The 24,914-nt window shown below is 44.4% G+C and overlaps 1 protein-coding gene across 17 annotated transcripts in view; it reads left to right on the top strand.

Annotated features, from left to right (window-relative positions):
• RBFOX2 (RNA binding fox-1 homolog 2) overlaps positions 1-24,704 on the top strand; it is a 250,700-nt gene extending 225,996 nt beyond the window's left edge. For 9 of the 17 annotated variants that reach the window (XM_034777735.1, XM_034777756.1, XM_034777674.1 and 6 more), the window contains 4 exons: positions 9,181-9,223; positions 14,141-14,229; positions 15,581-15,653; positions 18,531-24,704. In XM_034777735.1, coding sequence (XP_034633626.1) covers positions 9,181-9,223; positions 14,141-14,229; positions 15,581-15,653; positions 18,531-18,575 — 250 coding nt within the window. In that variant the 3' untranslated portion in view covers positions 18,576-24,704. Of the gene's footprint in view, positions 1-1,294; positions 2,116-6,409; positions 6,450-9,180; positions 9,224-14,140; positions 14,230-15,580; positions 15,654-18,530 lie in introns of those variants that run through there. The other 8 variants (XM_034777743.1, XM_034777685.1, XM_034777726.1 and 5 more) reach the window with 4 other exon arrangements.
• The last annotated feature ends 210 nt before the right edge of the window (positions 24,705-24,914 follow it).

Genomic DNA, 24,914 nt, shown 5'->3' on the forward strand with positions numbered 1-24,914 from the left:
ATGCACCAACTTCAGAGTTCTCTGCACCCAATGACACCGAAAAAAGACAAATCTAAAATCTTTTGGGTTAGATACTTTACACTTCATTTCAGTATCCTGACACTCTAGTAACTAAAGGCAACTGCCTAAGGTACCAGCAGGTTCCTTCTCATATGCATTAGTAGTTTGTCCATGTGGAATTCATCTAGCATTGACACTATGAAAAAGGACAAAGGAAGGGTCTCAAGTCTGTGGAGTGAGGCAGGTTCTGTTCTCTTCACTCCTTTGTATTTTGTTATCCAGGAGTGGGGAGTATTATCAGTTACCTTCATGCCTCACCATTTGGGAGTAGGGCACAGGAGAGCTAGTTACCCACAATGGATTTGCTTTCTTTGTTGGAGACAGTTTAAAAAGGTTTAAAACAAAGATCAGTCAAGTCCATTTAAATTAAGGTGGGGGAGAAGAGGGAGTATAGGGAAAATGAAACGGCAACATACTTCGAATAATAAGAATGATATGAAGTACTGATGGACGTGTGATCTAGCATCCTTCACCATCTGATTTTCATTAGTCATGCAGTGGAATGAATTCCGTAGCAACAAACTATTCTGTTGTTTGAAAGGTGTAAATTGCTGGATTTATTTGGGTTGTTTGAATCTGAGGATGCTTCATTCACATTGCTTACCCCTGTAGCCTGTTTTCCCGGTTCTCAAAGCAACATCCTCACATTTTCACAGAGGGAATCTGAGTGAGAGAGAATCCTCCCAAAGAGCAAGAAATTTGGACACTAACTCCCATTTCTCCTCATTAAGCCAGCTATGGAGAGGGAGAGCATAGACTATAAGTCTCCTAATACCACAGTACATTTGGACTTTGCCCTCGGATGTACTGATGAGCTTGGGAGACCTTGTGTAATAGATTAAGATGAGGGTTACTGTGCCCTTTCTTTGTAGAGTCCAGTCTGGCATTTAAAATAGAGCTCAATGAAGCAAGTTGGAGTAGCCAGACATCCATCTAACCTACAGCAAGAACTTGTAGCAATAATTTGAACTGCTTTGCATCTTACATTAGGCAAATAAATATTTTGGACTTAGTACATCCAGTGACCCGGGGTGGGGAAACTGTTGCCTGAACACATGGGGATTCACAAGGTGTTCTTTTTGCTGAGTTTTCAGATGATCATCCCTCTTACACAGATCCGTCTCTTTCCACTGCCGTTACAAGTTTATATCCTATATTCTCTAATCCTGGCCTCTGACCTACAACCTCTGTCCATCTTTGTTACTGTAATAATGACCCAGTCCTGTTTTATCAGGAAATGCTCCAGAGTGAAGCACACAAGCAAAACTGAGCTAAGTGCTACCATCTAGAAGGACTTTTTTATCCTGTTGTAGGAAGGACTTTTATTCTTTATCCCTGATAGTAACGGCTAGAGCATTCCTAGCAAGAGGCTGTCATCAGTGGTACACTGGGAGAACACTCCTTATAGCCTTTCTGCACTTATGATTGATTGGTTAAATCCAACCCCATCTTTGTATAAAGGAGTTATTTACATTTGGAATACAGGCCATGCACCAGTGACCATCCCTTCTAAATAATGTCTCATGACTGTATTTACTTGCAATTCATTCAGTATGTCTGACGCCACAGATTGATCTCATATGTCTTCATGTTCAGTGAACTGTCCAGCAAACAATTGGAAGACAGCAGTGAACAAGCTGCACTCACAAATGATCCTGAATTGTGCTAGACACAAACATGAGCTTTTAATTAATACATTTGTTGTTGTCATAGACTGGGTCTCCAACATTGCATGTCTTACAGAGGAAGGTGGTTCCTCATTGTAGAGTTATAAACTGCTCCACACATTTTAGTTATAAAAAAACAGTAGGAGAGAAACAGTATTACAACTGAAGTTACATCAGGCCACTTTTGACCTTGAATGCTTAGTGTCATGCATACATTCCTGGCACCAAATCATGCATCAGTTACTTCCCCCTACCCTTTTAATGGAAAGATGAGACCATGAAATCAAGAACCAAGCCTTGAGTGACTAAAATAAAGTGGATGCTTAGGAAGAAGACGTTCAATAAAACTGAAAGGTAGAAAATTCAAAGCTGATAGTAGAAAATACTTTTTCAAAAAAAAAAAAAAAAAAACAATTATTTTGTGGAAATAATTGCCACAAGATAATCATTGAGGCTTAGAGTTTGGCAGGATTCAAAAAGGTAAGACATTTAGACGGATAACAAGAATAGGGATTGCCAGACTGGATCACGCTCAAGGTCCATTTAGCCCAGTATCCCGTCTCTGATAGTAGTCAGATCCAGATGCTTCAGAGGAAGGGGCAAGAAACTTCCTAATCCCTAGTAATTACAGATTTGGTTTAAGACCTGAAGCATGAGGTTTAAAAAAATATGCATGAATGTGCATTTTAATACTGCTAATTGCAAGATCATACATGTAGGGACTAAAAACATAGGTTACACATACAGCCCCCCATCCTATATCTTGGAAGGCTGTGAACCAGAAAAACCTTTAGGGGTCAAGGTCAGAAGTGAAAGTAAGCGGTCCGGTCCGGCGTACTGTCAAGTGTCGGTACGCCATGCCGGACTGGACCGGCTTCCCCAGGCCGTCGATTTAAAGGGCCTGGGGCTCCTGGCAGCGGCTGGAGCCCCAGGCCCTTTAAATTGCCACCAGAGCCCCTGGGTGGCGGAGCTGGCTCAGGCGGCGAGTTAAAGGGCCCTTTAAATCACCGCTGGAGCCCCTGGATGCCGCTGCTACCCCGGGGGCTCCGGCAGTGGGGCTCAGGCGGAGATTTAAAGGGCGTGGGCCTCCAGCTGCTGCGGGGAGCCCCGGGCCCTTTAAATTGCCAGTGGAGCCCCGTTGCCAGATCCCCAGGGTAGCGGCAGTGGACCAGGGCTCCAGTGGTGATTTAAAGGGCCAGGGGCTCCCAGCTGCCACTACTGCAGCAGAGCCCTGGGGTAGCAGTGGCAGCCGGGAGCCCCCGGGGCTCCGTCGGCGATTTAAAGGGCCCGCGGCTCCGCTGTGGTCAGGAGCCCCTGGCCCTTTAAATCACCACCGGAGCCCTGGGCTGCTGCCGTTACTCCAGGAGCTCGGGCAGCGATTTAAAGGGCCTGGGGCTCCGGCTACTGTGGGGAGCCCCAGGCCCTTTAAATCATCGCCAGGGCTCCCAGCCGCCGCTACCGCAGCAGAGCCCTGGGGTAGCAGCGGCAGCCCCAGGCCCTTTAAATCACCCTCTAGCCCCGGGGCTCCCAGCTGCCTGGGATTTAAAGGCCAAACCTCTTCTTGTTGAGTCCCCGCCCCCTGCTCAGGACTCCGGAGTACCGGTAAGTCCTTTAAGTTACTTTCATCCCTGGTCATGGTGGATAACCAGCTGAACATGAACTCACTGTATAATGTGGGGACTAAGAGAGCAAATGGAATCCTTGAGTGTACAAGCAGGAGAATATTGAGTAGTAGTAGGGAGGTGATATTACCTTTGTATAAAATGGTAGTAAGACCATTACTGGTATACCGTGTCCCTGTCTAGTGGCCTTGCTTTTAAAAGAAAGTTGGGAAATTAGAGAAGGCCCAGAAAAGAGCTTCTACAAGAATTGATTCAAGGTCTGAAAAACATGTCTTACTAAAAAAACTCAAAACTAAAAAAGCTCAATCTGTTTAGGTTAACAGAAAGAAGGTTAAGAAGTGATTTGATCACAGCCTATTAGAGAACGTACCTATGTGGAGAAAGAATTTATGATAGTACAGGGCTCTTTAATACAGCAGACAAAGGCATAACAAGATCCAGTATTTGGAAGCTGAAACTAGACAAATCTAAACTAGAAATAAGGCACTTTTTTATTTTATTATTTATTTATTTATTTGGTAATATTACTTTTTTTTGGCAGTGCAGGTAATTAACCACTGGAATAATTTACCTCGGGATGTGATGGATTCTTCATCTTCTTCTGTGCTGGGCCCTATGTGTATTCCACACGTGGGTACACATGCGCACCATGCAGCTGAATCTGGAAGTTTTTCCAAGCAGTGTCCGTTGACCTGCACATGCGTAGTATCTTCCCTTGTGCTGCCGACTGAGGATATAAGGGGTGGTGCAGGTCAAAGTGGAAGTCTTTCTAAAAGTTATAGGCTTGAAGCAGAAACCACTTGGTGAAATTCTAAGGTCTGCGTAATGCAGGAGGTCAGAGTAGATAAACATTGTGGTCCATCTGGCCTTAAAATAATATATAAGTATCCCTTCAAAAATTTGTTTGCAGTAATGAATGAATAAATCTGGATATTCTTGCTATCCATATAAATGTCCAGTCCCTTTTCAAATCTTGCTAAGTTTTTAGCCTCAGTAACCAGAGTTGTTCTAGTAAATGCTAAGAGGGAAGGAAAAAATACCAAGAGTTTTGGAAGGGATTTAAACCCTCAAATTTCAGGGTATAAGCCAATCTCAATTTATTAGGGGTTACAGAGGAGAACTTTCTCTAGTGACAAGTTATCCCACAACATGGATTCTTGTACCTTTTTCTGAAGCAGCCAGTGCTGGCAACTGTCAGTGATAAGATCCTAGACTAGATGGACCATTGGTATAATCCAGTATGACAATTCCTATGAACTCCAAAATATTTTTACCAAAATGGTAACCTATTCATAAAACAATCACGTTCTCTGTCAAGTGTTTACCCTTCATGCAGGAGTAATAATAAAACACACTTGACGACAGAAAATCTAACAATTTAAGTCACGGCCCCAGAAGCCAAACTTTTGTGGTTTTAGAGTTTGGTTCCTACAAACACCCTATGGCTCACTTCTTCCTGCTGAGGTATATCATCTTTTCTCTTCATCTCCACATCTAGTGCACTTAGAGACCAATGCAACTCTGTCCATGGGGGGTGGATTGCACCTATCTTGGAGTAGACCATATTTTACCAAAAGACTTTACTTGTAGCTAACGCTGCTCCATTATTTTTAATAATAGCTTACAGTCTGCTTGCAAGATATCCTGGCCTCTCTCTGTGTACTTTACAATAGATGGGTGTTTTAATCAGGGTGTCAGGATCTTGGCAGCATTTTACACTCCAGCTGATGCCACACACAAAATTACAGCTAATGTTCCCTACCTCTTTCTAGCTTGTGGTAATGCTATTGGTAAGTTATACACATGCACCCATGGGTCTCAAAGGTGGTGGAGATAATGCTTTTTAAAGTGTGGGTGACTTAGCACTGAGCTGTCCAGAGGACAAAACAGGAGAAAGTTGTGTAATATGAAAGCATGTGTTTATAACGGGGGGGGGGGGGGGGGGGGGGAGTGGTGGCCTGGAGTGTATACCCTTTTGTCCTTCCTTGTCCTTCCCCAATTTCCATCCCCAAAGCAAGCTACATTACAGCCTTACACTGCCAAATATTCTGGTAAGAGTGGCTCTTTGGGAACCCCAGACCCTGATTTGACATTTTTGCAGCTTGAAGTTCTGAGAGAAACTAATAGTGATCAATAAAGCCAAAGAGAGCACCATCCCATCCAAGCCCTTCCAGTTGCTCCTCTCTGCTGTGGAATGTGTCGTTACTATCAGGGATGATCCCACTGCACCTTTCAATTCTTGAACCTTGGACCAATCACTTAACCTTTTTAGCTCATTATCTCTGCTTGTGAAAGCAATGCATTGTGGGTATTTTTGGTTTTTTCTTTTTAATTATATTTCTCCGTGTTTACTTTGATCAGAATTGATTGACTTGTTTTCCTGAGGTGTTGCATCGGTTCTTTAAGATGCTGAATAATAATACTTTGCATGCTTGTGTGATCAGCCAAATCTTATCGCATGTCTAATGTGCAGGGTAAAAACAGGTGATGTATGGATATCAGAAACAGTCATGCAGCCCTGTAAAACTCAACATACAGAATTATACATAGCTTTCTCCAATGTGCTTCTGACTTAGGTGGATTCTAGCCCTTGTGGGACTGCTTCTAAAGGGCTTCTTTAGTCCATGTGAAACCCACTCCATGAAGCCAGTTTTTCCATGTGTTTAGGGAGTAACTAAAGTAATTCCAGGATCATAACCAGAGTGGAGGCTCCTAAATCCGTTTTTCTCTTCTTCAGGGCATCAGGTCTTTCTGAGTCTATTTTTATTATACAATATGAAGGCTGTTTCCCCCTCACCCTATGCATACTGTCCCGTCCCTCTCCCCCTCTCCCCCCCCCCCCCATGCCATGGAGGATGACATGGGGCCGCATGGGTACGTGCGCACACACATTCTCTTGCTGATTCGCTCCTGCCAGAAAGCCCAGGTTGTGGATTCATACATCACCTGCCTGTGTAAAACGCATGTGCATGCTGCCGTCCTCAATAACCGGAATGTGTTTTCTGTTCTTTTTGTTTTTGTTTTGTTTTTGTTTTTTGTTTTTGTGTGGATTTTCTGCAGTGTGGTTTACCAGGACGGATTTTACGGTGCTGACCTCTATGTAAGTACACACACCGGAGCCTTCTCATCCCCAACCTTCGACAAGCCAGCCTTTTTTTTTTGTTGTTGTTGTTTGTTTATTTGGTTGGTTTGATTTGTTTTTGTTTTTTTAAATATCATTTTCTTTAATTTTCTTCTTCCTTGTGGATATATATATTATATATTTAAGAATGCAAGCATGCTTCTCTGTCACTGCGCTTGCCCCTGGGTGCAAGACCTAAGCCTATGGGTTTTCTGATCATTGCCAGGGTCAGTTTACTGGGTGTCCTCTCCCCACATGCACACTGCTACTAATCAACCTGAGAGATGATTAGCAAATTAAAATTTCTCTCAATACTTCTCTCATTTGCATAATTTGGATATAAAAATAACAGGACTGGTTTAGCCTCAGATGTTCCCTTTCCCTCTCCCCTCCCCCTTCTTCTCCCCTCTTGGGGCCCTTTCAGGCTTGATTTGTGCACCATGCACTAAGCTAAGTGAGCTCTGTGTTTACAAAAGCTCGTGTACCATTGGGATGTGGATGTCACTCCTCTGGAGAAGACATGGGGCTGATTAAAAATGGAGTCTGAGATACTGGAGTGAAGGTTGGCATCTCATTTTGCTAGTTGAAATGGTACCTAACTAGAATAAGGGTTCTCTTTCTTCTCCCTAGGGGAGTTGTAGAGCACGTATATGTGAGGATGTTTAGATGGAAGAGTCAGCAGCCTCCTGCATCCTGGTAAATTTTTCAAGCACCGAAAAAGGCTTTGCCCAATCATGTGACTTCACCAGCATATCTGTATCCAGAATTCCTAGTGCACTGATGTTTGAACTGATTGAGGGTGGTGTTCCTAGAACATAGCGTTGGGCGGGGGTTCTGATTGGTAGGTGAGGAGAGCAGTTTTCCTTTGGATGGAAAGTTTCATTATAATAATCACACTATAGGAATGTGCTCTCCAGACCAAAGAACTTTAAATTCACTGTCTCCACCCTCATCCTGCTCAAACTATCAGGCTCCAGCAAAGCTGTCCCTTAAATAGGTGGAGATGTATCTTTGGAGTTTCAAGATTTTTGTCTTGTTTGTGGGCATAGTGGCCAGAATAGCTGAACTTGGTTTCCATACTGCTTAGGAGATGGTGCCCCTAACATCCAAAGATATACATCTAGAAGTTGGTTCCTGGGTAATGGATAGGGTTGCCTTTGGGCTTCTCTGGTCTATATGGAGCTTCAGACCTTATAAAGACACTTTTCCCAACCCAACAGTTAGAAAACATTCTATCTAAACACAGAGGATCTTAGTGTTATGTATATACTTTGCCTGCCTGCAAGTAAACTCTCTCACACATGCTATCACATGTACCTGCCTGCACACATCCATGCACATGAATTTCCTGATTCACACACGTGCTCTTGCACATATGCTCACCTAGAAATTGACCTGCCTGGTCAAGTGTTCCATGATAATACTTCTTCAGGATGTAGGAGAGAGTTCTGTTTTTTCTCTGTCACTCCTAAAGCATTACTCTAGTCTATATAGATCAGCGAGTTTGGGGCTGACCATGCAATGACTAAGCAGGTAAATGGGCAGCTATTCTGTGCTTGGTGGCTTCTCTTGCACAGTCTGGCACATTAAAGCCTTGTTGAGAGGGAAATGTTGACTGGGGTTATCACCTGATTCTTTTCAGAAAGTTCGTTCAGATCTTTAACTTGCACCTTTGATTCATAAAAGGGGCTCATTTAACATCTTAATACCTTGACAGTGACTTTAATAGTACAGAGAATCCCCACACCCACCTCATGTTGCACTCCAGTTTCAGCATTTAATGTGTCTAAGCTCTAAAAAGGGACTAGAACCCTCAGATAAAACCATTTATTTGACATCTTGCTATAACAGTTCAGGTTCCACTAATGGGAAAACAGGAATGCAATATAGGGCATCTCTGAAAATAGGTTGGCCAGGTACATCCCTTTACTTTTTATTGCTAGAGTTCTCAAGAGAGATACATCTCAGCCCGAACTTCTAAGTTACCCCACTTTCCACTGTGGATTGGCACAAATTGAATGGGTGCTGATGCCTCATATCCCACTGGATTGTATTTGTTTAGTTGCTATATGGGGGCTGTCCTAAGTTATAGGATGAAGGAACAGGGTTCTTCAGCCACTGATTGCTGATTTTGAGAAGAGGATTCCTTAGCTGTTGGGGTGATGGAAGTTAAGGTGAAGAGCCCTCACACCTGCTGAACTGGTAGGGGTGGCTGAGGAAAGCAGGGGGGAGAAGGACCTCCAGCTGGCAGGATGGGGTGAGTAGGGGGAGAAGAGGGTTGTTCCAGGCTTTGGCTGCTCTTCTTTCCCACACAGGTATCATACGCTTTGATTTGGTCTTCCTCTTCCTCCTCCCTCCTCTTCTTTTCTGGGGCAACCATCCTGCTAGCCACTTTCTTCTATTAAAAGGGCTGTTCCATCTCTTGTTGGACTCATTCCTGTCTGGCAAAATAACTGAATTTATAAAGTAACCTTCCCCAGGGTCGGTGTTGGGGGCTCCATTTTGGCCATGAGGAAAGATGATGCTTCTCCTACAAATGGGGTCAGTCTGGGACAACAAACCACCCATAAAGACCACTCCCATCTATGAAAAGCGTGCTTGCATCCACTGGAAAGAAAAGGCTGGTGAGCCCCTCTGTGGGCTGTGTTTGTATGATTGTTTCTTTCCACAGCTGTGTTTTTTGAACTGCTCTTCCTGTGTTCTGTTATAGAATAGTCTTACAGGAACCAATCATTAGCGCTAAAATACCTCAGGTAGGAGTGCCAGTGTGACCTGCCAACCAATCAGATTGTGGATTGCAGTGGAAAAAAACTGAATTATACTAACCATTCCAGCGCCACGTTAGAGATGGGAACAGAGGCTTTTTTTAGGACAGTGCAGACTTGTGAGCGTGTGATTAAAGGTCCTGCTACCTCTGGGCTGCACGTGTTCAGGTTTTACACCAAGTGGCTTTTCATTCCAAAAATTAAGTGGAAGGGTTAACAAAGGTCATGCTTGTCCCATTACTATGTAGGTTCACCTGGTACAGTGAATGCTGTTGTTCTATCACCTCTTTCAGGTCACCCCTGCCGATCCAGAGTGCTTACCTGCCAGCTTTCTAATACAGACATCCTAGAAATCAATTCCAGCCCCTTCTGCTTTTTAACCTTCAGTTATAGGGGCATTGGGGAATGGAGAAAAGACGCGCCAGGCCTAGAAAACAAAGGGTTCCTAAAATTGGACTTGCAACCCCAAAATAGATAGGGTAGTGAGTATATAGACACACTCATCTGCATGGACTGTCCTTTTCTTCATGTTTCTGGAAATACCTCTAACACCAAGAGGTATGCAGGTGCTCCATAGTACTGAACCTGAGCAACACGCTTCTCTGCTCGCTCGCTCTGTCCTCTGCCACTCCAGAGAAAGGGCACTTGCTAATATGCCTGAATAATAAGGCACTGAAAGAGGAGAGGGGAAGCTTGTTGCAAGATGTAATTGGATTTCCTTATGGTCTGTTTAGTTTATGATTACCCCATTTGGCTCTTATGTGTGGAAGAGAGTGAGTGTTTTTTGTGCTGAAGAGCGCAGTGTAGGCAACTTGAAAACACTTGCTATCTGCCTTTAGAATCTTCAGTGGACAGTTGAAATGTTGCTTCAGTCAGACAGCAGCTTCATACTTAACATCAGTTATCAAATAATTTTCAGGTACTTGCAGCAGCAAACTAATACATTTTGGCAAATTTTGGGGATGTTTTGACTTATCCTTCTGTTGCTGGGTCATGGCTGGTATCTGCTTACCTTGGTCCTCTGGCCCTCAGAAAAGTAGTTTGAGGTCAGGGGACGTCTGTCACACACCTAGGAAAATCCAATCAGATTGACAAATGAGGACAATGGAATCAGCCTGTAGGGCCCTCCATATAGCCACAAAAGAGGAGAGGTTCATTAAAGACAACTTCTCTCAGCACTTGAGACATACTGAGAGTAAAAGAACTCAAATGAAGCTAATCTGCACTTCGCCAAAGCAGTGCTTAGACTGTCCTCATCTGTCTTCACACATCTCCCTCAACCCAGCCAAAATAGTGTGTGCTCTAAAGACCCATACCTGCTGTAGAAGGGCCTTCTCTTTGCAATTGATTGCACACTAAATACATACAGCCCTTCTCCTTGCCCCCTCCCTTCTTGTGGCAGAGCTTTGTTACTGCCTTGTTGGTAGGGAGGTGTCTGACATCACATTCTCACAAGAAGTCCAGACCCATTCATTTATTTTGACACACAGTTTGGAGGTTTTTTTTAAAAAAAAGCTAACTAGGTTGAGGGAGATTGCACAGCTGCCTTGGGTATTTAGGGACTATGCCATTGAAGGGTAGGGTCCCTCTGCAGCACTAGAGAAATATGGAGCAGTTATTCAGGAGCTGTCTTTTTCATTGGATGACATGAACATGCAAGTTCAGTGAAAATATCCTATAGTGACGCAATTTAAATACGCTACAATCCCTGATGAGAGTGGCATCAGAAATCATTGGGGGTACGCCCCTGTGAGTGGGTTAATGGATTAGCTTTTTACTTCAGACAAAGTTGTGCATGGGCAGGAATAGCAGGATGGAGACATTGTAGGTGCTTTGGACAAGCTGTGTGGGATCTGAAATGCATTGACGGAGCTATGTGTGGGTCATGGGTTTGGAAAAGCAGGGGTTGCTGCTGAGGAAGGAATCTCCCACAGAGCTTCCCCTTGCCTTTTACAAGTCCTAAAACTCACCAGAAATTATTAAGGAATGAAAAGGAGTGAGAAATGGGACCTCTTATTTTTCCCGTTTTGGTGTATTCGGACCTGCTTAGGTAAAGCTAGATATATCCAGATGTCTGAATCCCCAGAAGCGGTCCTTGCTCAGGAACGTATCATAGTGATGTTAGTCCCTGTTTTCTGTTTTATTTATTGTACACACATAGAATATGTAAACAGCTCCAGATCAAATAGGTCTGATTATGTGTGTATATACATGTATCCTTTAATTTTTTTTTAATTAACAGTAGCTTCCATTTTGCATCAGTGCATGGTTAAGACCAGTACACATGTCAGCTGTTTCTTAACTTCATTTCTCCAATGAAATATTTCTCCTGTTTTTTGTTTGTTGTGCAGTCGGCTGAAGAAATGTTAACATCTCGCTCTAAATCTCTCAGTGGAGTCTCTGTTCCCTTCTCTGATATAACAGATGGGTTATTGCTTGTTATAATTATTAACATTGTGGTGTGGGCTAGGGCTAGGGTGGGAGATGTTTTTATTTTGGGGCGGGATGCGGGGATTGTTAAGGTTTGGAATGTTAACTCCAGTGGTGACTGACTGTTTCCGTAATAGCAGGTCGTTGTGGCTGCACGCTCTAGTAATTGAGGCTGTGTACTTCACCGAGCTTGTGGTAGAGCCTAGGACAAACCGCTGTCCCAAGAGAATGCTGGGATAGATAGAACTAGCCAATATGAGTCTGAACGTGGTGATTTTGCTGGTTGTTTTAGCTCCAGATGTCAGCATGCTTAGTTTTTAATTTGATTAATAGATGTTACGCCATTACCTTTCCCACACCTGATTCCAGTCCCTCTGTCCCTTTTCCCGTTATATGACATGTAAGTTAAAAGAGAATAAATGAAAACCTTTTTTGGTTTCAAACTGCATCTTGCTGTTATGTTCATAATAACCTCCACTCACATTAAACATTAAACTGCTGATCTCCCATGTGGCTAGTAAATGTTCGGGAGAGTGAGAATCTGGGCACATTCTGATGCAGGCTGCCCTGCATGTGATACTAACTTGCGGAACTGGGTACATTTTGCATCTGTCTGAACATTAGACATACCAAGAATTCAGGAATCTCATAAACTAGGAGAGTACAGTGGTGATGTCCATTTGAAGTTTTGCTTGCATTTGCTGGGGAAAGTTAATATGGATAAACTGAGTGTACCTCGGGCACCCTCTCTCTTTCATGTTTGGGGATCAGCAATAAAGTATAAAAACCCAGCAAATTTAAGCGGCGGGACTAAAAAACAGCCAGCTAAGAGTGGGAGAGTAAAAGCAGTGACATCACACCATTTTAAAAAGATGATGTAATGTTTAATGGGTGAAGATTTGCAATATGCTGTATCTCATTAACAGGAAGATCCTAACTTACCCATCCACATTATATCTTCATCTCCTCCAGAGTAAGAAAGCATCTGCAAACTTGTCTTCCATTCAGCTCCCCATCCTTCATTCCAAGTAGCTCCACTAAGGCAGTGGAAACAAAATTAAAGCCATTGCCTCTTTTTAAAAAGAAAACTTTGAGACAAACTTCACAAGGAAAAGGATCATGTATTTTCCCTCAGATTGAATATGAGCTTGAGTTTTTGCCTTTGCCCTCCTCTGGACAAAAAATGTGTCGGCTAATGATGGCAAAGTTGTCATTAACCCTACATAAGGCCAGTTTTTGGTCCTACACAACTGCGTAAATGTTGAAAACTGTCTCTGGGGTTTTCTGGCTTTAGTAATGGCTCCCTTTGATTCAGAATCACATAGCACAAACTGGAGTCACTGGCCATATTGTCCCCATGGCCATATTGTCCCCATATGGTTAATAAAAGCCATGTTCAAAGTTATACAGTAAATCAAGCTCATTATCCTGGTTTCTGACAGTAGAAACCTCTTCAGATGGGCCTTTGTCTCCATTCTGAGCAGGAATATACCTTCAGTCCATAGGTTACCTTTAATTGCCCCATGAAAGATATAGAAAGCCACTTGCCTGACTACTCAGGTCTCTCTCAGCCCAGAGAAGGGGGAAAAGGAAGGAACTGCCTGTCTCTCTGCTTTTCAGGAATTCCACTCAGAGACCCACAAATCTACCTTTGGCTCAGGATTTAGGATGAATTTTGCCAATTCCCTGGGAGCTGTAACTAACTTTCTGAACAGCCTCCTGTGATCTGTAGCATCCCAGCATCTTTTAAAAGGCTTCTATTTATTCTCAGAGCAACTATAGCATGGACAACAGCAACAACACAAGCTTCCCTGACGTAATGCCCAGAGGTCCCCAACATGCCTCAGCCTTACTTTGAGGGGCCAACCCAAAGTGGAAAAAAGGCTAGTTAGGTCTCTCTAAACGTTTAATCCTTGCTGCCTCTGCCAAGAATGCCAGTTAGTTGCACCTGGTTCAGTTTCTGGGAGTTTCACTAACTGATCATTCTTTTGTGTATCTGAACCAGGTAATATCTAAACTTCTTGTCCCTCTCACAGCAAAGAAACAAAAGCAGGAGTTTCCCTGGGTGATTTTCTTTCTAAAGTGCATATTGCTGGAAAAGAGAACACCTTGTTATGTTCCTTTGCCCGCAGCCCACACCTCTCTACTTAGGCAGCTTCCCCCAACTCTGGCAGAGGGGCATATAGGGGTATAACAGCCAAATTTAGCTCTCTTCTGTCCTGGTTTTCCCCTCCTCAACACCAACTGTAACTTCCCACACGAATGATCATATGAGATTTCCTTCAGCCTATGCCTTTCACTAAACTGCCTACTGAGGGGTAGAACATAGAGGGGTTAGAGGGTGACTCTGTTGTGATGGATGTAACATGGGAGCTGATGCAGTTTGAAACACTTCCTCTCCTTGTGGTGTGTGTGAGTTTTGCTTTCTGTTGGTGGACAGGTATCTGTAAAGTCAGTTCTCTTTTTCTCCCGCAGGGTGGATATGCAGCCTACAGATATGCACAGCCTGCTACTGCAACAGCAGCCACGGCCGCTGCCGCCGCTGCAGCAGCTTACAGCGATGGGTATGTAAGGAGGAATGGCAAGCCTGATGTGCTCAGGGGTTCATGGAGTACTGCTACTCCATTTAAATACTCCTCTACCTCATTACTCTCGCTCGTCTCCCCCCTCCTCCCCAAAAGCGCGCGCGCGCACACACACACACTCTCTCTCTCTCTCTCTCCCCATTTAGAGGAAAATGTCCAGTTGACCATTCCAGGCTTGGGCTCTGTAGCTGTCCGATATATGGGATAGGGCACTAAGCCTGGTTTCTCCCTTACCCCTTTGGTCTTCTGTCAAAAGAGACAACGTGGTTTTATGGTTAGGGTCAGGTACTGGGAGTCAAGAGACATGATTTATATTCCAATTTCTTTGTTCCGTGACTGTGGGTAAGTCACTGAATCACTCCGTGCCTCAGTTTCCCCATCTGTAAATGGTAAGAATTACCATGTAAAGTAGTTTGACATCCTTTAATGAAAACTTCTGTATATGTGCAAGGAATTATTCAAATTATTATCAGAGTGAATGTCGTAAGGTCTTTTATCTCCCTGTACAGTGAAAATTGCATATTAATTCAAATGCATGATGTGACTTTTCAGCCTTACTAGAGCTGGGGGAAAATTTTCTACCAAAACTTTTTGGGGGTGGGGATGTCAAAAAGGCAAATTCAGTGACACCAAAACATTTCATGAATTTGTGTTGGTTTCACCAAATTGTTTTGGCCAACTCTCCTCCCCCGCATCCCTCCCAAAAATCTGAAAAAATCTAAATGTTTTGTTTTGACATTTCAAAGTGAAAAGTTTCATTTTTGGTGTCAAAACCACTTTTTATTTTGAAATTTCCTTTGGTTTTGAAAATGCAAAAACGTAAAGAAAAAAACTTAAAGTCAAAACAAAAGGTTTTATTTGACCTGAAACTAATTTTTCCAATTTTTTTGGAATTGCCAGCAAACTGAAAAATCTCTCATTTATCCCTCTCAAAACTTGCATTCCTATCTTCATATGCTGGACACGTCCTCTCTCCCTTCCAATTAGCTGCTGTAATCATGGCAGCTGCCCTAATACCAGTAGTTGCCCTCCTCCAAAATTGCACCACTAGATGTAGCGGGGGCACTAAATGTGATGCCAGCTGCTCTCACCACGCTCCTGCTAATTGAGATTATGGCTTTTGTGTGTCCCCTCCTTGCAGGCCTTTCTCCCATCCCATCTCATACAATGTATCCATAGATTCTCTCTGGAGTGGGGCTGCCTCAAGCAGGTGTGTGTGTGTGTGTGGGGGGGGGTGGCACAACACCATCCCCCACCCCTTCTTCTGATCAAAGAGCAATATCTAAATCCCTCTGTGCAGTGACATTTTTTCTTTTCCCCCTTTCCTCAGTTATGGCAGGGTGTACACAGCAGACCCTTATCACGCCCTTGCCCCTGCCGCTAGCTACGGAGTTGGCGCTGTGGTAAGTATGATTTTCTTTCTATCCTCCTGCCATTTCTCTCATTCCTACTATGGCGAATAGCTGCCCAGGGCACAGGAGCTGCTGAGAGTCTCTATCAACCACCTTTTCTCTTTAGTCAAGAGGCCTCTCACTGCAAGGAAGCTCTCCAGCTAGTCCATGCCCACTTGTCTGTATTGCCTGACAGATCTGTTACTGCAGTTGGAGATGAGCAGTGTCTTATTGTTCTGGTGCTTAGGAAGGGGATGGGGAGAGAAAAAGGTGATATCTGATAGTGTGGCTTTATTATTACTATTTATATGACCATTGCGCCTAAGAGCCCTAGTCATGGACCATGATCCCATGTGTTTGGTGTTGTACAAACACAGCAATAAAAGATGGTCCCTGCCCTGAGGAGCTTACAGTCTAACCAGACAGCACAGAAACAGGGTGGGGGAAGGGGTCTCACACACAATTAGAGTGAACAGTGTGTTGGTGGCAAACAGCAGGTTAGTGCTGTGACTCTTTGCCTTATTTTGGTGGGTACAGTTAGGATGGGATAATTAAAAGGAAGGACGAGGGGGACATTGAAAGGAAGGGAGATGAGGGGAATAGGGAAGGGGAGAAGAGGGGAACAGGGGTGATGCTGAGGCAGAGAGACTGTGAGGGAAGGGGGAGGGTTGGAGCCAACAGCCAATCAGCACAGGGCAGAAAAAGTGCATTCAAACCTGCAGAAAGTTCTCCAAGGATACGTCTACCATGTAGTGAAAAACCCGCGGCACTGAGTCTCAGAGCCCACGTCATCTGACTTGGGCTGCAGGGCTATAAAATTGCAGCATAGACGTTCGGGCTTGGGCTGGAACCTGGGCTCTGAGACCCTCCCACCTTGCAGGGTCTCAGTGCCTGGGCTCCAACCCAAACCTGAATCTCTACGCTGCAGTTTTATAGCCCTGCAGCCTAAATCCTGTGAGCCTGAGTCAGCAGACCTGGACCAGCCATGGATCTTTTATTGCAGTGTAGATGTAACCATAAGGACCAAAGGTCTTTGATTTGTCTGTTTCTGCCCTTAACCAGCCCTGCTCTGTAGCTTTCTCCCAAGCCCACATGAGGGGAAGGGCAGAGACACACACCTAGTCCTAGTGTCCCCAGACTGCGTGGGCGGTCTCCCCTACACAATTCTGAGGGCAGGAGTACCCCCAGCTGGGCCCCATTGTACACCCTGGCCCTCGCTTTGGCTGCTTCTGCTTCTACTGGATGGAGTCTTTGGAAACTGTTGTGGCAAAGCTTGAAAGTGCAAGGCATCCTCTCACCGCCACTTACCTTAACTTTAAAAACTGTGTTGCATGCAAAGAATACTAATTCTTGGTGAGGGAGGTAGAATAAGGTCTTGTCTCTCCTGGCCCCTCAGAGAGCTGCCAATGGAGCTGTTGTTGCTGGTTCCCCTTGGCACTAGAATGAGGTTGCTGAGGAGCAACACAACGATTGGCTGTGTGCAACCTGTCAGCTATGGCAGAATGAAAGTCAGGAAAAAATTAGGCCCTCAGTGCCACCTTTGCACCCATTGCCTTCAGTGGGTTTCCACAGGTGTCAGTGCGTGGGACTTAGTATACCATTGTTTTGTACAAGAAGGAATAGATTCCAGTTCCATCACTCAGCTCTGCAGGGCTCAGAGGAATAAAAAGTAGCAAAAGCTTATCTGGTTAGTAAAGTCAGATCTGACTCTGATACATACACCGAGCAGGCTAGCTGAGGTAGAAGGAGCCATTTTTCTGCCCCTGCATTGCTCTGTAAAGCAAAGCAGAACTATATAGGAAAGATGGCAGGTGAATGGATCAAGGACTCTTTGCAGGGAACAGACCTAGATGGCTTGCTTGGCTCTCCCTAATCTTTAGTGCTTCTTGCATTCCTAAATCCCAAGGTCAATATATTTAAGGGCTCTGAATGGGAAGAAACCCCCTATAGAAAGGAACATGAGGACCTTCGAGCATTGGAAGCATTGCAGACCAACACTGAGGTGCATGGGGCTGTGGAATTCCTGGGATTGGAACAGCAAGGGGTGTTCCAGGTCAGGAGTGAGTAAGGTGACCACATAGAAAGTGTGAAAAATCAGGACAGGGGGTAGGGAGATGAGGTAATAGGCGCCTATATAAGAAAAAGCCCTGAATATCGGGACTGTCCCTATAAAATCGAGACATCTGGTCACTCTAGGAGTGAGATGCTGGGGAAGAGCTGTGGTGGGGGACATGACTGGAAAGACACAGGTTAGACCAGGTCAGGAATGAGGTGTATGGGCATCTGAGGTGAGTGGAGCAGCTTGCACAAAACTCACCCTCGCCATGTCTGCTTCCAGTCAATACTGTATCTCTACTGTTATGAACATTGAAATGTTAGGTTTCAGAGTAGCAGCCGTGTTAGTCTGTATCCGCAAAAAGAAGAACAGGAGTACTTGTGGTACCTTAGAGACTAACAAATTTATTAGAGCATAAGCAGATATGCATCTGAAGAAGTGGGCTGTAGTCCACGAAAGCTTATGCTCTAATAAATTTGTTAGTCTCTAAGGTACCACAAGTACTCCTGTTCTTCTTTTTATTGAAATGCTAGCGGATTCATCCAAAAAGAAACATAGAATTGTACTCGGAGATCCTTAGAGCTGTTTCGATTGGGAGATTTGCTCAACTCTACTTTCAACTAACTGGTTGTCTGTGAGGCTGTCCCACCTGTGCCTGGTGTCTGTTTTTTCTGACTTTCCCATTTCATCTGCCAGTTGGAGGCTCCAAAGGTGGTAGATCAACACCCGGACGCACTCTCTCCAATCCCTTTCATGGAGTTTTTGTCATTGCTATGAATGTTTCTCTCCCCTAGCTCCTAATCACCTTTTCTTTTCTCCTTTAACTTCTGCAGGCGAGTTTATACCGAGGTGGCTACAGCCGATTCGCCCCCTACTGAAGTGACGTGAGCTCCTGCAAGTGGGACAGCCCCCCCAGTTCATGAGGCCTGGCTATTGCAATATTTACTAGTAGAGGAACTCTATAGCAAGATGAGGAGGAAAAACAAAAAAAACAAAAGAGAAAATACTTTTTTATACCTCACTATGTTCTTTGAATATGTATTTTTCCTTTAAATTTCTGCCTTTAATTCTTTTGTTCCAAAGATTGTGCTTTTTTTTTTTGTTTGTTTTTTGTTTTTTTTAACTGTGGTAAAAAATAATGCATTTCCGTGTCTGTATGTTGGTGCATAGCTTATCCTACCAATCACGGAAGAGGCAATTAATGATAAGGAAAGATGTTAGGAACCAATATCATGCAATTAATTGTGGACAAAGTTACTTACCTGGGTCTGGTGCTTGGCACCTGTGAGACAGGAGGATGTGAGGGAGAGCCTCTTCCTGCTGTGTTTCTGCTCTTTGAATGGACGCGTTGATTGGCTTTGGCTGGAGAGAAGTAGTTGTTTGTATTTGAAAAGAGGGGAGATGCAGAGACTTCCAGCATTTTATCACCGTCTGACATGCACACACTTGGAACGGTTTCAGTAGTGTCAGGACTGTATAGTTGCCCAAAGACTTGGGGTATTAACTGCAGTTGGGGACAAGACTTTGAAATGAATTCTTGATATCTCTCCCTCCACACACACCTAATCCTAGTTGATTGTTGTCCACTACTGGACTGTAACTGTCTGTCCTTCCTCTGCTTTCTAAGGTCTTTCTCCTTTACTGCCCCTCTTTTTCCTTTCTTTCCTTGAGGATTGGGTGGTGTGATGCTGCAAACGTGGGCAGTAACGGCAATGGTTGAGAGTGCTTGTGTCTCGGACATCAAGGAGTGGTTAGATTTATCGAGTGTTTGCAGCTTTATGGGGAAGAAAGCTGGCTGAAGAACCCTGCATCGGTGCCACACTGAGCTGCTCTGAGGTTCAGCATTCAAAGTCCCTCTCTCTATTCACCATGAGCCACGTAGGCATTGCTGCAAATAAATCATTAAAGTAGTGTGAAGACAATAAACGAGTCATGGATCAGCTGCAGGGGGACGGGAGTGTGTGTGAGGGGAAGAGAGTGTGTTTTATTTCAGAACGCTGTTCCTGAAGTGATTTTGGATAGCTCAGATGTCTGGCGGTAGGCAGAAGCCGTTTGTACAAGCTCTGAAGTCATAGGAACCTCCCATCTCCTAGATCTAGTTGGGGCCCTTAAATATTTAATCTAGAGCCCCAGTGGCCATTCATCCAGCCTCTCAGTATCCTGCAAAGAGCACCTGGACTGCTCAGTCCACATTTACACTACAGACTGTAAGATTCTAAAGCAGAGAGACTATTTAGAAGGGCTCCATGGCTCCCAAGCCCATCTTCCTTCTGCTCTTGTAACTAGAGTGATTCTTCTATTTTAAAAAGCAGGCATTTTATAGGTTGCTGCAAGGTGTAGCACTGTGGCAGGGAGCCGTTGCTCTCAACAGCTGATTTTAGAACTCAGAGGAATTGTCTCCCCTCCAGTTGTTAGTTATTGCTATGCTCTCAGCAACTCTTGCAATCAAAGGCAGATTCTCTGATGCTTTATCTAACCCTAGACACTAGAGAAACAGAGAGAGAAGCACAATTCCATTTGGCTCCCTTGTCTAGTTGAATTGGTCCGGGGGTGACTTTTCACTCCCTGAAGGGCCGTGTGGGGTGTGGATTTGTAGCTAGAGCCTTTCAACTCCTGCCACCATACACTTGCTTCTCTGTCAACAGTTGATACCAGAATAGGAAACCAGATGCGTTGAACTTTAAGCATTGTAAGTGAGCAGGGCTGTCTGGGAGGTGCACTGACCCAGCCATGCACAAACACATCTTTGCTCTTCCCCTCAGCATACGTCCTCCCTGTGCCTGGCAGGGAGGAGGTGCCTGAAGTGGGAAGGATCGGGGAGACATGAGTTAAGCTAGAGACCCTAAAGCTATTGATTCTGTGGAAGAATAGCTAGAACAAGGGGACACCAAACTGCCAGCCTGTTGGCCACTTTTTTCGTTTTTGTTTGTTGTTTTTGGGTTTTTTTTTTCAAGCCAAAGTTTGGTTTGTTGCAGTTATGACAATTTTTGTTGTTTGTATATAAATATTTTAGTTAGATTGAAAACGGGGTGGGGGGAGTGGGGTGTTGGGGCTTTCACAAAATCAAGGAAATGAGGGGACGGTGGGATTTTTGGCTTTTACTGGTTGAGTGGGAAAAAAAATTTTCCATTAGAACTTCTAGTGTCATATTGAAAGGAAGCCAATTTCCATCATGTGGCAGATGGGGGTGGGAGACTCCTTTCTGGAGCTGAGACGCAGCAAAAGCCTCAAACGGAGTTCATCATAGCCACACCTAGGGTGGTGGGGGGAGTGAAAACAGGATGTCTCTTTTCTTACTCTCAGGAAGGAGAAATTGCTGATGCTGTGGGGCCGTAGAGTGAGAGGGGGGACACAGCTTGCTTAGCACTGCAGTGACAGCCCCTTTCATGTGTCTCAGTTCAGCTGGTTCTGACTGTAGCTTCTGAAAGGTCAAACTCCACTTTCTCAAGAGCCCTCCTGCACCATGGCAGCGCAGCATGTGGTTGGTTGCCCCCTTTCCTCTCCATTTGTAGGGAAGGCTGAACACGCTTCTGCTTTTAAGTAGGGTCTGTGCTTGGCAAATATAACCCTGCTTAGTGCTGAGAATCTGGGTTCTTGTCACATAAGTGCCTGGGTTTTGCAGAGGGTGGGTCACCTAATGCTTTAGCACCTACTGTCACCAACTTCTGATCCACAAAGGCCAGGCCCCTAATGCATCGGTGGGGGCTGCCCTGATCTATTAATCACTGTTCAAGGCCCCTCAGTGTATTAGCACCTGGGTTTCCCTAATTCCTACTCTGTGGTGACTGGGCTGGGGGGAAACTAAGCCCTTTGCCCTGCTGACTACAGAAGTTGGTTCTGTAATTTTAGACATTTACCATCCATACAGTCCAGGTGATACTTTCCAAAACCAAGACCTCCCAGACAGCTTTTACCGCAGCTGGATTTTTGCAGCAGGGTTGCACCTATGAATTCTGTGCCATGGCAAGCAAGAGCCCTTCATCCCTTCCTCCATCCCACTTGGCAAACACAATGACTCTGATTCCACAGATGACATTTAATGAATTAGCTCATGATACGAAGGACCTATTTCCATTCAGATTAGCCAAGCCTTGACTGTATCAATCTTTGAAGTATCCATTGTCCCAAAGATTGAGGAAGGCCTATATCTCCCTATGCAGAATTAATTATACTCAGGCTTTTTACAGCGATGAGTAGAATGGGGGTAGAAATGGGGCAGGCTTTTGTCACTGAGAACATCTAGTACTTTTGCCCTGTAATGATCAGTGTTCAAGAGTTTCTCTCACACAGGACTTGGCTCAGGTCTTTAGCCACTTAGGTCTGGTCTGCCCCCCCAGTGTTTGTACCAGTATAACTAGTTTGGTTAGAGGGGTGATTTTAATGATATTGTTATACTGGTACAATCCTAATGTGAGTGCTGTTATATTGGTATAAAGGTGCATTATACCAGCATAGCTTATTCCCCTTTCCACAGGGGAATAAGCTATATCAGTATAAGTCTGGCGTAGGTAAAGCAGTACAACTTTTGTGTGTAGACAAGCCCTTAGTGTACCAATTACCAACTTCTTATAACCAGCCATTTGTAGGGCAAGCAGTCATGGAGGTCCTGTCTACAGTAGCGTTCAACCATGCTAGCCAAAGCCATGCTTTTAAATTATATTCTTAGATAGCTGACCTCTATGGGAGCAGTAGTGTGGTCCAGTGGGATGGAGCACTAGGCTGGGAGTGGAGGACCTGGGTTCTGGTCTAGTCTAATCTCTACCAATGATTCTGCAGTGTGACCTTGGACAGGTCAGTTCACCTCCCTGTGCTTCAGTTTTACCTATCCACAAAGTGGGGATAGTGATACTTTATCCTCCTTTTGTGAAGCCCTTTGAAACCATGGATGAAAAGTTCTATATGAGATCTAAGTAATGTCTGAAACCCCAGTATAGGTAGGGCCGAACTGGTATAAAATGTTTATAAAAGTATTTCATAGCCTAGCAGCTTTCTGGTGAGAATCATTCTTAAATGAGGTCCTGGCTATTGTGGTTTTTTGAGCTCTGCTATGTAGGCACCTTAGGGGCTTTGCAAATCTTCATATAACCCCCTTCGACCCCAGTCCCCAAGGAGAAGACAAGTAGAGAATAGGTGTGGGGAGCACTTAGGAATTCAAGAAGGGAAAAAAATATTGGCTCTGGGGAACTCTTCTTTTGCTGAGTCCAGCTCCAAAGGGAAACCACACGAGCAGCTTGGAGAATAACTTGCTGCTTGCGCCCCTCTAGTATGGCCGCGTCTGAGGAGTCCATGCCTTGGTGGAGGGGAAAGTGGTTTTTAAAGAGTGTGTTACTTGTTTGCACTGTTTTAAAATAGGAGAAAAAAAACAAACTAGTGAACAAGGTGAACATCCAATGTAAACTTCGGTGTGTTTTTATTTTGTCATGCTCTTGAAAATGTCAAACATTTTGTAGTATACACCAGTGAGACTTGATTCTTTGTTGCATAAAACACTATTTTTTGGTGATGTTACTGTCTGAAAAGCTCCTCCCTCCTTGTCCCCACCCTACTGATCTCCCCTCCCCCCCCCCAACTTATTTTATTCTATAATGAAATCACCAGTCGACAAGGCATGCAGGAATGTGATAGCCAGAGTATGAAATGGGGCCCTTTCCAAGTAGGATTTGGGCATCCTCCAGGGTGGAGTCCTTCCTGTAGCTTGCAGTATGCAATGTAACACCCCTACCCAGAACACACACAGGTTACAAAGCAAATTGAACTAAGACGTCCAAGGCCAGAATCGGTTGCCACCACTAACAGTGGAGGGGGACATTTCAGAAGTGTTGTAACCACCTGCAGTTGTTGTCCTACCCATGTTTCTGGCAGCAACCGGTGAAAGCTTACACAGGAAGATGACAAATAAGGTCAGTGCCAGTGCAGCCAGTCGGCAAAGACTGGTAGCAGAGTAAGAATACATCAGCCAGAACCTTGCCTTTAAGGGAATTGCTGATGTGTAAAGCCGTCCACCTGAGTATTCATTTGGCTGGCAATCTGCAAAGTGCCAGTAATCTAAGGATTGATTCTAAAGCTGGTCAATAAGTCTCTCTTTTGCCAGATTTTTTTTGGGGGGTGGGAGGGGGTCAGTTTGTTGCTTCCCTGAGGAGTGATCTCGTTAAGGGAATCTGGCCTCCCACATAAATAGTCTCAGCTTCCGTCACTTTCTTCTATTTTTCTCTTGACAGTATTTTTTGTGTGCGCGCGTGTTGTAGTTTTGGCAGCTGGGTTTGGCTGCGTTCTCAAGTGACGAAGTAATCCTCTTTTACCCCAGGGGATATGATTTGTTTTTCTTTTTATGTTATCAATTCTGCTTGTAAATAGCTGGAGCAAAACAAAAAACAAAAAAAAAACCTGGGGCCGATAGCAAACGAGAACCAGGGCTGTAGAGCGATATGGAGCTGGTGGAGAGTTTACTGACCTCACGGGCAGATCTGCCTGAGACTTGGAGCTTTTCAATGCAAGGCTAAAATTCCACGGAACCTCCAGTGGCAACGACTGACTTCGCCCCTTCATGCAGTCTCCCCACCACCTTTCCATTGCCAGGTACCCTCGGGACATAGGATGCATCAAAATGAGATGCTTTCCTCTCCCCTGGATCATTTCCTAGGACGCCCAAGCTGCTTGTTCAGGGTCCCATTTCTCTGCTGACTCTGGAGAAGCAGTACCTGCATCCCGGGGCTTTGTGACCGTCTCTAACTTCCTGCCCCCCCCTCATTAAGTATCATATTGTATAGTAGCTTTCAGACCATACAGTATTCATTGGGTTACTCCTATTATTATCAAGTAGCTGGAATTGTGAAGGTCGGAGTAGTTAGATCTTTAGCTTTTATTCCTTTTTTTTGTATTACTATCCATGTGTATAAATTATTGATCATGTTGCTGGCTTTTATAAACTCTAAGCAAGGGAGGAGCCCTTCCTCACCCTTTGCAAATGGTAATGAAGCACTGTTTTTAAATAAAAGAGAGAAACACCAGTCGGATGTGTCCTGAGTGTTTGTTTATGGGTTCTCTGTGGTGAACATCGTTGGTTTTCTTGCCCAATTCCCCTTTGCAGAAGAATTTCACTGTTTTCACTTTTGAGGGCAGAGAGGCTTTTTAAAAAAAAAAAGATAAATGTAAAGCTCAGGTAAGTCAAGCCGAGAATACTGCCAGACTACAGGAGAGGCGCTCTCTCCGCTCTGCTG

The sequence above is a fragment of the Trachemys scripta genome, chromosome 1 (assembly GCF_013100865.1).
Source record: "Trachemys scripta elegans isolate TJP31775 chromosome 1, CAS_Tse_1.0, whole genome shotgun sequence".
In the NCBI taxonomy this organism is placed as follows: Eukaryota; Metazoa; Chordata; order Testudines; family Emydidae; genus Trachemys; species Trachemys scripta.